This window comes from Rhinolophus sinicus, linkage group LG10, assembly GCF_036562045.2.
Source record: "Rhinolophus sinicus isolate RSC01 linkage group LG10, ASM3656204v1, whole genome shotgun sequence".
Classification (NCBI taxonomy): domain Eukaryota; kingdom Metazoa; phylum Chordata; class Mammalia; order Chiroptera; family Rhinolophidae; genus Rhinolophus; species Rhinolophus sinicus.
This window is the reverse complement of record NC_133759.1, coordinates 16990195-17002841: the sequence shown is the minus strand read 5'-3', so window position 1 is coordinate 17002841 and position 12647 is coordinate 16990195. Positions and strand designations below refer to the sequence as shown.

At 34.2% G+C, this 12647-nt stretch overlaps 1 protein-coding gene across 50 annotated transcripts in view; it reads right to left on the bottom strand.

Moving 5' to 3' along the window:
• Positions 1–12647, bottom strand: part of CLASP2 (cytoplasmic linker associated protein 2) — a 140940-nt gene that overhangs the window by 23333 nt on the left and 104960 nt on the right. For 29 of the 50 annotated variants that reach the window (XM_074312669.1, XM_074312665.1, XM_074312677.1 and 26 more), the window contains 2 exons: positions 3362–3525; positions 2480–2558 (listed from right to left, as the gene is read on the bottom strand). In XM_074312669.1, coding sequence (XP_074168770.1) covers positions 2480–2558; positions 3362–3525 — 243 coding nt within the window. Of the gene's footprint in view, positions 1–2298; positions 2350–2479; positions 2559–3361; positions 3526–12647 lie in introns of all 50 variants that reach the window. The other 21 variants (XM_074312691.1, XM_019727691.2, XM_074312660.1 and 18 more) reach the window with 1 other exon arrangement.

Below are 12647 nucleotides of genomic sequence, written 5' to 3'. Positions count from 1 at the left end.
GGGAAAGGGTCTGCAGTTAACTGTGCAGTTGCAGTTAACTGTGCCACTAAATTATGGCAGCACATAAGATTCTGGGTTCTTGAAGTCTGGTCACTTACTTCTATCAGGGTGAATAGCTGAAAGGTGCTATAGTAAATTTAAAAAAAAAAATGAACATTTTGTTTTCAATTTGCCACCATTACTAATTGAATAATTTATCTATAGTATGAGATTCAACTAGCACAGTGCCTTGGAAATTTATAGAGGTATGCAAAATTTTAAAAGGGTTTCACAGAATAGGTGTATTTACTGTACCAACAGGCAAAATAACCATAAAACACTTATAATCATTTGAGACTTTACATTTTAGTAAGATATTTCACAAGGTTTATACACACACACACACACAAACAATCTGTAATTTGAATAACATAAGCATGCATTCTTCTACAGAGAAGAAAAAATAATGTAGTTGGTAAGGTATATATAATTCTATAACATGTTTGTGAAACCCAGAAAAACAGGTCAACAAAAATTACATTTATTTTAAAAAATATTACTCAAATAAAATCACTCTGTATCACCATTTTCTCCTAATCTGTTGCTTCCTTTCTGACATTTAAACTCATGACACTCGGTGAGAGATATAAAATAATATATGAGCATCCATCTTTTATCTGAAAGAGCCATCATTTTTTTCAATAAAGAATTTTTACAAATCTCATACTCAACTTATTTGTGTTTTTCTCTAACCTCTTAAGTTTTTTATTCTTAATCCTGCCACCCATCTGAAAGTTACTTCTGTTTTTGGCATAAGGTATGAATTGCTCCAATATAACTTCTCCTTGCTATCCTAAAACATTAAATTAATTAAGAATTGAAGAGTGATTTTCCTTACAGCATTGTATGTGTGTATATTTAAAATATATAATAGAAAAGCTGTATATGTATGTGTACACACACACACACACACACACACACACACACACACACAGAGCCTGTGATTCTCCAGTGAGTCTCCAGTTAATGTTTTCCAATAGCAAAGCTAATTTTAGGTTGTCTGTTTCCCATTTCCCTCATTCCTTTGTCTTTCCTTTCAGGTATTAGAAACTTTATTCTCCCCCTCAACTCACCCTATCACCCTTATTTTTTAAGCTAATGGTTTAAATCTTCATTTCCACTGGCCCATGAAACATTTCTACATACATTTTCAACAGCACTTGAATACCTACCACCAGCACTTAAATCATAGTCCCTATTATAGTTTACTTTACCATGTATTATAGATAATAATGATAAAAAATTGTAAGTTTCATATTCCCTTATAAGTTTAAAATGCCTAGCACAATGGCTTGAACAAAAAAAAAAGTACAAAAATTATTCATCAATAATATCAAGTAAATTATTCTCCTTCTTCAGGTCACTTTTCAAAATCAAAACAGATGGAATCCGTTTCACAAAGCAGCTCTGAGAAAATAACACTATGTTGAGTGCAAGTCAACCCTGGTAAGAAATATAATCATGATTTTTAAGGCAAAATCATATTCAGAAACTTAAAGGAATATCAGTCTTGGGCAGTAATGCTTGTGAAAATATATTTCGTGCAGAATAGAGCAGAAAAATATAAGGATTATAAATGTACATATGCTTGTTATTTCCCTGACTTTAATCTCATTAAATAATAATAAAAAACATCTTTAGTAAAGAATTCAGGACCTTTTTGTTTATATTACATTATTTTTTGCTAAATTTAATCACAAATTGGAATCCACCTAGTTTTTCCGTTAACTTAATTGGAAAATGTGTGCTAATAACAATTGAGAAAGTTAATCCTGATTCTAAATTTTATGCACACATCAGAAATATCACAATGCAAAAAGAAAAAAAAAAGTTATTATTTCAATTAAGGAGAACGGGAGAATAGCATTGAGATTAAACTTAAAAATTTTTATTAAAATAAATATAGGTAAAACTGATATTTCACCCAAAATACCTATTTAGACTCTAAATTTTTTAAAAAAGTATTGGGAAATCACAAACATAAAATGAGATAAGACTTTATAGAGCGAGTTTGCATTACTAGCTTAGGGTTAGATGGCCATACTTGTGTTGCTATCTAAATGTGTATCTCCTGTAAGCTTCTCCATACGATAGCCTGGCATTTGAGTAACATTTGAAATCAAATATGTGCATGCTTGGAAGGCTTACAAAGGTTAGTAGTTCAACACAGATGCATACAAACATTATCTGAAACACTGCAGAGTTGTAAAGAGAGTTAAGAAAAGAAATAATGCAGATTAAAACAAAAACAAAAAAAACCTTGGAACTCCAAAAAGAGTGAAGCTGGTCCCGAAGTGCTGGCTTGACTGTCTGAAAGTTTATAAAAACAAAATGCACTGATTGAACAGCTTCTCATGTGACAGAAATACAAACATAAACATAACGTTATTACTAAAATACTTCAATTTCTTACAATGTCTTCAAGACTTCAAATTTTTACCTTTAAACTTGGTGTCTGAGTCTGATCAACTGTAAATCTCATTAGAATATTAAACTGAAGATCATTTGGAAAAGATTCTCTGAAATAAGGAATAAAGTAAAACAAAATAAAAATTAAGTCAGCAAGTAAGCATTTAGCAAACTTAACAGAAAACTATGCTTAATACCAAAACACGTCATTCAAAAAGCATACATGAAGTAGTATCTATATGTGGTATAGTCTATATGATACACTATACAATAAAAGCTATTCCCAGAAGAATCTGAACATTTGAATTTATACCATTAGGGGTTAAAAAAGAGTAAATAATGGCCTATCTTGCCTCAACTATAGATTTAATCAGAAAAATATACTCAATAAAAAGTTCAACATTATTAGAGATGTACGTATACCCACATCTAATATCTGAATTCTAGACTCACCTCAACTTAGTAAATGGATATTTGAAATAAGTCACTTCAACAATCTACACAAGAAAGTAGAAATATATCATTGGTTCAAAATCTTCTGAAAAAAGATTCTGAATATTTCAATGCATAATAAAACATCCTTTTTAAACTTAGGAAATATTTTATTTTTACATTAGATTGAATAAAATCTTTAACTCAACTTTGCAGCTGTATCTTAATTAAGATAAAATACCACCTTGAATTACTCAACAAATGTTAATGAAATTTTTATAAAAGAAAGGAGTGTGTGATCTAAGGACCAATGTTGCATGAAATATACTGTGTGAATGGGCATCATTAACAATTTTCAAATGAAGCCTGTGCAGTCTAAATGGTTTAAAAGGATTCAAATATCTAAACTTTTAACACAGAAACTAAATAGTCCTGATTCCTGATTATCAGGTAAACTTGAAATATATGAAGAAAATATTACCTTGTAACATCAAGGGCTTTCTGAACTTTTGCCTGAACAGACCCAAGCAAATCAGCACCCATCTTTTTCAGCAGTTGCGTCAGCAGTACAAACAACCAATCTTGAAGATCGTCTTTGTGGACTTGTATGAAGTCCACTAGAGTTTCCAAAAACATGCTGAACACCTACAGTTGATAAACGGGAGAGGGGAGAGAAAAAGGAGGAAATATTGATCTTTATGATCAATTCAAAACTGAAATAGAGAGGAACACAGGAATCAGAGGCACAGCGATTGGCAGCCAAGCGGAAAAACAATCTCTCTTGCTTTTCATTGGACTCTGTGATACAAGAGTACATCTGAAATGTTATCCAACTTCTGCTGAAGTTCGACAATTAGCTATTCCATGCAGCATCACTTGGTAAAGAAACTTTGGCCACAATGGCTGGCACACCTAATGTTTTCCATGATGCCATAGCTTGAACTGGTTTAACTGAAATCCATTTTATCTGAAATTTAGGGCAAGGAGCTACCTATAGTTTCACTGGCCCTCAGCTCTTTGGAAGAGGGCACTGAATTAATGAGAAGATGACTATGTTGACAGCTACCTTAAAGTAGAAGATCATTCTGACATAATGGGCTAGAGACTCTTTATAGATTTTTCAAAATGTCAGTTGTCACAAAGTTTTTTGTGTAAGATACATTATTTACTAAAACTGCCCCAAAAGTAATTTTAAGGGATTTGAGATAACTGCAACTAAAATAAATTCAGGATACAAGTCTACATCTAAATTTAAATAATTTCTAAAAAATCTTAGATGGCACGCTATTTAGTCTCTATTTCTATTGATGGGTTTCTTACTTGGCTCCAATATTAATCCACTAGTTTAAAAAATTTTATAAGATGAAAAATACTTTAAGGAAAAGGAAACTAATACTCGTAAGTGATGTATCTCATTTAAATACTTAAGAAAAGTGACTTACACATTAAGGTTATATCTCTTTACAAGAAATTCAACAGCATACTGGAATTTTTATTTCTAGGGTAGATAAGAAAAAAACTCTTAAGACAATGTCAGGCATGTTGTATTATGAAACTATAATCACAATAGATTATAAAAATTATGATTTAAAAAAGTTAAACTCAAAGTAATTATTCTAATTTGAAAATTAAGAATATTGTTTTCTCAATATATCAGGGTGCCAAAAAAATATATACAAGTGGACACTTTGGTCAACATTGCTCAAGCAGTAGTTCGCTGTAATCAGAAGTGTCTGGACACTGGTAATAACCACTTTGAGTACCTCTTGCAATTGCAGAAGTCAAATGTGACTTGTATTCATCTTTTATTACTGGTATATATTATTACAATTTTAATAGTTTGTTCCTTTCTTAAAATGTGTATATATTTTTTTGGCACCCTCTGTATATTTTATGTCTTGAATTTCCTTTATACAGTTACACATGAACTCCCATTTTTTTCATGTTAGAAATGAAGAATTGTTTTCTATCAGAATTATAACTAAGTTTTAACATTTGAATCTGAATTACAAAAAATATACTTCCCATATTTGCTCAAGATACTCTGTATTTGTAAAAGCAGAAACTAAGACTACTTTAAATTTTCTAGTACTCTCTGATCCCCAGGCAGTATCTGCCTCGACACTGTTCTTACAGTGCAGAGCCATTAACTTCCATGACCCCCACAACCACACCCAAAAACCTGGCTTCTCTTAGATTCAAAACTTGGCCATTGCTACTCAAAACGGTCTCTGGCCCTCTACTTAGGACCCAGAATACTGCTGAACTTCACTAGACCTACTCTATGACAAACACATGAATCTAACCTAGTATTCATTTCTACTGGCTCCTGGGCCAATCTCTCCGGCCAGGTGTGCTGGAGTCAGTCAGCAGCAGCCTAGAAAGCTGACTGTTAAATATTGAGGAATTTTGTGAGCTAGCTGGTAGCTTGAAACCAGCCATAGTGGGAGTACTTACACTTCTGAAAGTATAGCAAACACTACAAATCAGGGCTTCCTGCTCTTCCCCCAAACCTGGTTTACCAGCACACCGCTCTAATTCACTTTCATTCTTCCTATTTTCTGGAAGATTCCACGTTTAAGCTTTCACTATACCAAAACAAAATCTATTCTGAAATTAGAGTGCCTGTGGACCTTAGAATGCCTATGTCAATCCTTCCATTTTATCTGGTTCTTAGGAAACAGAACCAGAAACGTGGTTTGTCCAAGGTTTCCAAAGCTAATCAATGGCTGGGCCAAGACTTAAAGCTAAGTCACTTGCTTTTCAATCGTGTTCCACCCACTCTGTTACTAACTTAGCTCATCTACTTTACTATCATTCAACATAAAATTCTCCATTGACTTTTCCCCCTTTGATTTCCATTACAGAAATCCTTTCATTAATTTTTTCTCTAAAAAAGAGCCATTTTTTTTTTTTTTTTTTTAAGACTAATCTTTCTATTCTGTATTCTTGTTCTCTAAAGTATGGTCTCGTCTACGATCTTTATTTTTATTCTTGACCTAAATCCTTTCCTTATAGATGCTGAAGACACCATCTTAAAAATTTCTCCCTCAGTTTCCATCTTTTTGTTTCCATCAACGATCCTCTAATCGCGAAATATTAGCTTAGTATGCTTGGCCATTCTGTAGTGCTTTACTCTTATTATTTCCTTTCTTTCTTTCATTCTTATTGTTAGGCATTTTCCATTTGCATCCTAAATGTGGGGTGATATAAGAGCTAGTGTTCATCCTGATTCTCTTTCCATAGGAAGTATGACTTCCTTGACAGGACCTATCTGATCTGGCCTACTACCGTAGGTCCCACAATCTCTTGAACAGCTCTCCCCAAATCTGTAGATCACACCATCATTGTAGGCATCAGTCCTTTTTGACCTCATGTCTGGATTTCTGTAGTAGCCTGACATCAGTCTTTATATTTTCTGTATACCAGTGGTCAGGAAAGCATTTTTGTTACCGGCCAGATAGTACATACTCTAAGCTTTGCAGACCATATGGTGTCTGTCGTAACTATTTTACCTGGCTGTTATAGCACAGACACAGTATGCAAACAAGTAAGCATAGCTGTGCTCCAATATAACTTTATTTACGAAACAGGCAACAGGTCAACTCATTCTTCTTTCTCACCATGAAACTGTGATATCGCTCATTTGATATAAACAAAATCCTATAATGTTCCTTCACTGTCTATAGAATGATGTTTCAAATGCTTAGAGAAGGTTCTAACTTTCCAAACTGGTCTTGGACTATATGACAACATAAACTCTTTGTCCCTGAACTCATCTCACACATTCCTGATTTCCCATCATACTCCCGCCCCACTTGTTCTAGATACACACTATGTGACTCCCTATAAAATTTACCACTCAAACCTCAGTCAAGAAGCTTCTTGGATGATGGCCACTGATCTTCCTTACTTGGAACTTATAGTGGGGCCAGCTCTATGGTGCTATTTAACTTTTTCTACATTTATATTATCTTCCCATGTGTAACATATAACATTTGAGAATAAAGACTATATTTTTATACTGTCTTATATCACCAATTAGAACCAAACTCAAAATTATCAAAGGCTGAGGACCGAATATAAAGTTGTTCAACGAGTTGCAGGGAAAGTTCCTTAAGAGGTCAGAACTTTCTCAAGTGAAACTTACCCTGTAATGAATTGGGTGCCAACCCTTTTTTCTCAGTGCAAGGGAAGATGTGTAACACTTTCCCTTTATCCCCATCAAATTTAACTTCTTTTTCTTTCCTATAAACTTTCTGAGTCTCCCACTTCTCTGGACTCATGTTAGTCACTCCCAGCAGGCCCTTTCTTCCCATCCTAACATATCCAAAGTGTATGTTCCTCTCAAGCTCTCAACTGCTATTTCCTTCAAGAAGACTTCTCTGAGTCTCCTAAGCAGGTATTTCTTTTGATTAGATATATGACTATAGCTGTATAAAAATGTAAATATATTATTTATAGTACGTACTCTACATATAGACTTGTCCTATTATTTTTCAAAATACTTATAGCCTATAAAAATGTTGTAATAAAAAAACAACTTATATGCTATCAATGGTACTTACTAAATGATAATATATATGCCTATTATGTATCTATCCAAAACATATTAGAAATTTCACATAATATTTCTCACTTGATTGTCCTATCACAAAGAGTTCGTTGTCAGATGTTGATATTCTCCCATTTCCTTATCTATGACTAAAGGGGAAAATGAAAAGTGAATATGCTAATATAATACTACGGCTAAACATCTGATTTCAGAAGAGAAAGTTGAGAAACACTGCTCTATAGAACTGCTCTGTTTGCTTTTAAGGAATGACATTAATAGAATATTAGAAAGTACATATGGGGAGGTTGGGACTAAATTTTTAAAAATAGTTGTCAAACTTGGGAATTAATTTTTAAATAATTCAATGGAACCAATCTTCAATGGAATCAATTTATACTCCCACATATCTGACAACTGTAATTTATTGGGAAAAGATTGTAATATTCAAGCTATTACATTGAGGCAGCCTTTTCTTAACTTCGCTTAGATCTTAGGTGTGCCAGTCATCAAATATAGAACAGAAGAACATAATCAAATTAGATTAATTAGTAGATTAAAAAGCACATCTCCAAAAAGAATGAGTTTGCGTAACTGCAAATAGCGTTTCGTGGATTGCAAAGGGTCCAATACTGCATGAACTCTTCGGGAGAGAAAATAGAGAAAAAGGGTTAATTTCACAGTCATGCAGTAAAGTTAGGTTTCCAACAAATATTGAACCAACTTACTCTCTATTGAGAGTTCCAACACAGGGGACAGCATGCAAAAAGAAAAAAAGAAAAAAAAGAAAAACACACAAATTAGTCTCCATCAATGCAAAGTTCCTGTATGGAAGAAAAACACTTAGAAAATAAAAGCGACAAATGTTTTTCAAAGTTTTATGATAAACTTAAAGTAGCTTTTAAAACAAGAGCGTTAAATGGATAGTATGGGAGAAGAGCATGTGATTTTCCTGTGTCTCTCCCTCATCTCCTTGCCAAGAAAATTAGAAACAAAACACCCCTTTCTTTTCCAGACCCTATATCCTTGAGGCTCAACTTTTAGAAAGAATCTAAGACTAACAGTCACCTGCCCCCACTTCTGGACAGTGCCAACATTTTCTTCCAAAGCCTGATACCTAGAATTTTTCTTTTCTTTATCTTTTTTTTTTCCTCCTCAGAAGCAGTAGATTCACAAATTATTTCTGTGAAGGCTTGGGATAATTACTATTATTTGGAGTAAAAAGTGTTTGTACCACAACTTTTTTTCCCCCTCAGGTAAGATGTGTTATGATCTCCTGATCCTAGGACCGCAGGCAGCTCAGCGGCCTAGCATACTCCCCAGGAGCCCAGATGTGACCGTCTAAGTAGGGTACTCAACTGTGTCCCCTTTTAGTAGCTACAGTTTGAATTCTTCCCCTAGCTGTTCAAGACTCAAGTGCATGACTTTAGAGATAGGGCTACACTGACCATAAAATTCCAATTTCAAATGCACCTTGGGGAAGGTAGTTCTTTTCAACTAGTTCCTTCAGGGTCAAATGCTAGAACCACATGGGATAGCATTTGGCATGATACTCCTTACATTTGAGGGGGAAAAAAAATGGGTCTAGAGCAGCCAAAATAAAAATCATTTCTGAACTCCTTAGTTTTTCAAACTTAAATTTAATCTTTAAAAACTTATATAGTGGTTGGTGCATTCTAAGGGCTTTACATATATTAACTCATTTAGTCCTCATCACAGTCTTATGAGGTGGGAATTATTATTAACTCTATTTTGCCGATTAGGAAACCAAGGCACACACTGCTATTCAATGTTGAAGGTCAAATTTGACCCCACGCAATCTAGCTCCACTGTCCCTACTTGACATCACTGTGTTGTACTGCCTCTCTTGTAAAATTAGTAAGAGGCTTTGAATTATATGGTCTAAATTACTGTTATACATATATTGTGGTTGGATCACTTATTTCCATACTGGTACTGAAGTAAAAAAGAAAAAGTTTATCAAATTATAGACATGAAATAATTTCAGCTTGCAAACTATACTGATCAATCATATTACTCCTGTCCCAGGAAAAAAATCTAGCATCTATTTCAACTGTACTCAGAAAGAGCTCTTTTCTAACCCTCCCTTTCTGGGATGTCTGCACTGTATACCAGAGCTTGCCTATTATTTTAGTTGGACTCAGATGTTTACTCTAAAATATGTAAGAGGGAAACATTCTGGGGGTTGGAGAAGGTGATTTTGCCATGTTTTTTTAGTTCATGGGGCTTTCATGGATGCTCATAACCTGGTTCTCTAAGTACCCTGTTTCTGCTGGGGACAGCAGGTGGTCTCAGTGACGACGGGGAGAACGACTTCCAGTTATCATGGGAGTTAGCTACTGTATTCAGAAGCTATTAACACAGAGACTGAAATGTTGACTTCAACCTAAAAAAACATGGCAAAATCCACCCAACCCAGCCCAAAGTGTGAGGTTATCTTCCAAACACTATGGTCCATTCTGGGGGCAAGGCTTCAGATAGTTTCTGCCCAGTGAGCTTTCAGATAAGTGATTCCAATTCAGAGTGGAGAGCTCACCCAGGCTGGAGGAAGAAAGAGAAGTGTCCCCAAGAGCATATTTTAAGGCTACAGGGAAAAAGTGCATGGCACATGTGGGGAAATGAACATAATTCAGGCTGGGCTGAGAGTGAGGAGGGAATAACAAGCCCAAATGATAGGCTCTGTTTGGACATTTTCTTGAGGTCAGTGAGTAGTCACTGAAGTGTTTTACGCTAGAATATTTACCTTTTAGAAAGATCACTAAAGAATGCAGTGTGGAGAATCAAGGGCTAGGAGGTGGGGAGGAGGTACAACAGGCAAAAGATGATTGTGCCCTGAATTAGCGATGAGAATGGAGCGATATTTGGAAGGTTGAACCAAATAAAATTGAATGAAGTTTCTAGAATGATGCCAAAATTCTTCCCTTAAGCAACAAGGAGATGGCAGTTACATCTAATGAAATAAAGCAATGCACAAGAAAGAGTAGTTTTGAAGTTGAAGATGACCCATAGACATGTGACTAAGTGCAGGAGGAAAAATATGGGATTTAAGGACACATTCAGGAGTCATTAGGATGAACTGGGTAACTTAAGCTTCAGAAAAGGTAGAGGGTAAAAGAAAAGGCCCTAGGACGTGACTCTAAGTAACATCAACATTAGTGAAATGAGCAGAGATAGGCGTCTGAAAAGAAATGGTGTGAAGGAAACTGAATCAGGCACACAGAAAACAGACTTCTTCCTCCTCTCCCACAACACATTCCTTAAAATGACAGAAAAGACACGCTGAGTAAATTAACAACAAAGTTGAAAAACAAAACAGGATGTCAATCAGAAAACTGTAATTTATGAGAAATTCCTGGAAGACCAGGCAGGCAAGACCATATTACCACAAATTAGAATACACATTTACTTAGCCGAACAACAGTTTCAAGGTAAGCCCTCCTTCTATTTCAATAGGAGGAAAGGTAGAAAGAATGCGTTTATGTGCAGTTCAATTTGCTGGTTTGGAGTTAGGAAATGGAATGTCTGCTTGCTGGCTTCTATTTTCTAGGTAAGCTAGAGGCCAGGGTGCATGCTTGGGGCATGAGATGTGTGGGGAGGTGTACAGGGCTGGAATTTTGAGGAGACAAAAATATTTGACACAGCCTCCATGGAAGACAGAAGAGAAAGATGAGAGGGAGAGGATTGCCAGGCAGCACTGAGACAAAAAAGCACAGATCAGAAATGGAGAATGGCAGGAATATACAGGGATACACAGGGCTGATTTCACCCAGCAGTGGACAGGATGTTGTTTCCCTTCAACAGTCCTAACTTTCAACCAGTGGCATGAGCTCCACAGTAGAGATTCTTAAACATATGTTTCTATTTTAGTGTCAATAATCAAGAGTTGATATAGAACAGGGGTCAGCAAATTATGTCCTACAAATTAAAAATGGTTTTGCGATTTTTAAATGGTTTTTCCATTTTAAAATGGTTTTAAAACAAAACCAAAAGGCTATTTAGTGACATGAAAATTTGTCTTACACCTTACAGCAGGAACAAACTATATAACTTATTGAAGATGTTTTAAAATTTTATTTATTTTAAAGTTGTGTAGATTACTAATTAAAATATCATTTAGTAAAACAAGTCCATCCAGATTATAATTGTCTTGTCCTTTGGCTTACATTGCCAACAAAAAATATCAAGTTAATTTGTTCAAAATTTATAGAAACTTTTGCATTAAAGCAAATCCTACAGCTGAATTAGTGGTAGCAATGTCAATATAAAATGGTACAGCTACCTACATGTTGTTTAAAAGTTATAAGTGGTAAAAAATTTTAATAAACAAACTGCTTACCAATCTATATTTTAATATTTGTCTTTAATGGGACCTTGTATTCTTGAATAAAATAAGTATACCTTCTGGGAGAGGATAATCTGTGAAATTTATTATTTTAAAGTAGAGGCAATTTATAATCTTCAGTTGGATTTAAGATTATGTATGAAGTGGGATTTTAATATCTTAAATACTGTAGTAATAAAAATATTGAAAATAAAAAGAAAAAATGAGAAAATTATATGTGCAAGAATAAAGTGAAGACAATTAAAAAAAACAACAGTAAAGTGAAATTCATTAATATTTTTCTTATAATTTCCCTTCCACATCTCCCTCTTAGTTAGGTTAGAAATTCTCATGGAGATACCTAGTATCCTAAAGGAAGATAGTAATAAAGTTTTACCATTGTCAACTATATTGCTAAAAACAAATGAATACATCTTGGAACAGTACACATGTATTTACAACAGTATCCATCAAAGTAAACCAAAATTCCACAGTATACATGCAGGTTATGCAATAGTAATTAATTAAACATATTATAATCAACATTAGAAACTGAACATTTAGAAAATTTTTATGGACTATTTCAATATACAAAAAGCTTCATTTATATTACTACCAAACTATGGCTAAAGCCATACTTGGTGCTTTTGTGTTATTTAATGGCAATTTTTTTCCTACAAAATGTTCTTTTAAGATAAGAATATACTGGGGGTGCCAAAAAATGTGTATACACGGACTTGTATTCATCTTTTGTTATCTGTATATATTGAGTATTACAATTTTAATACAGATTTTTTCCTTTAGTAAAATGTGTATACATTTTTTTTTGGCACCCTCTGTATTTATATCAATGTTGTAATACACATAGAAGAA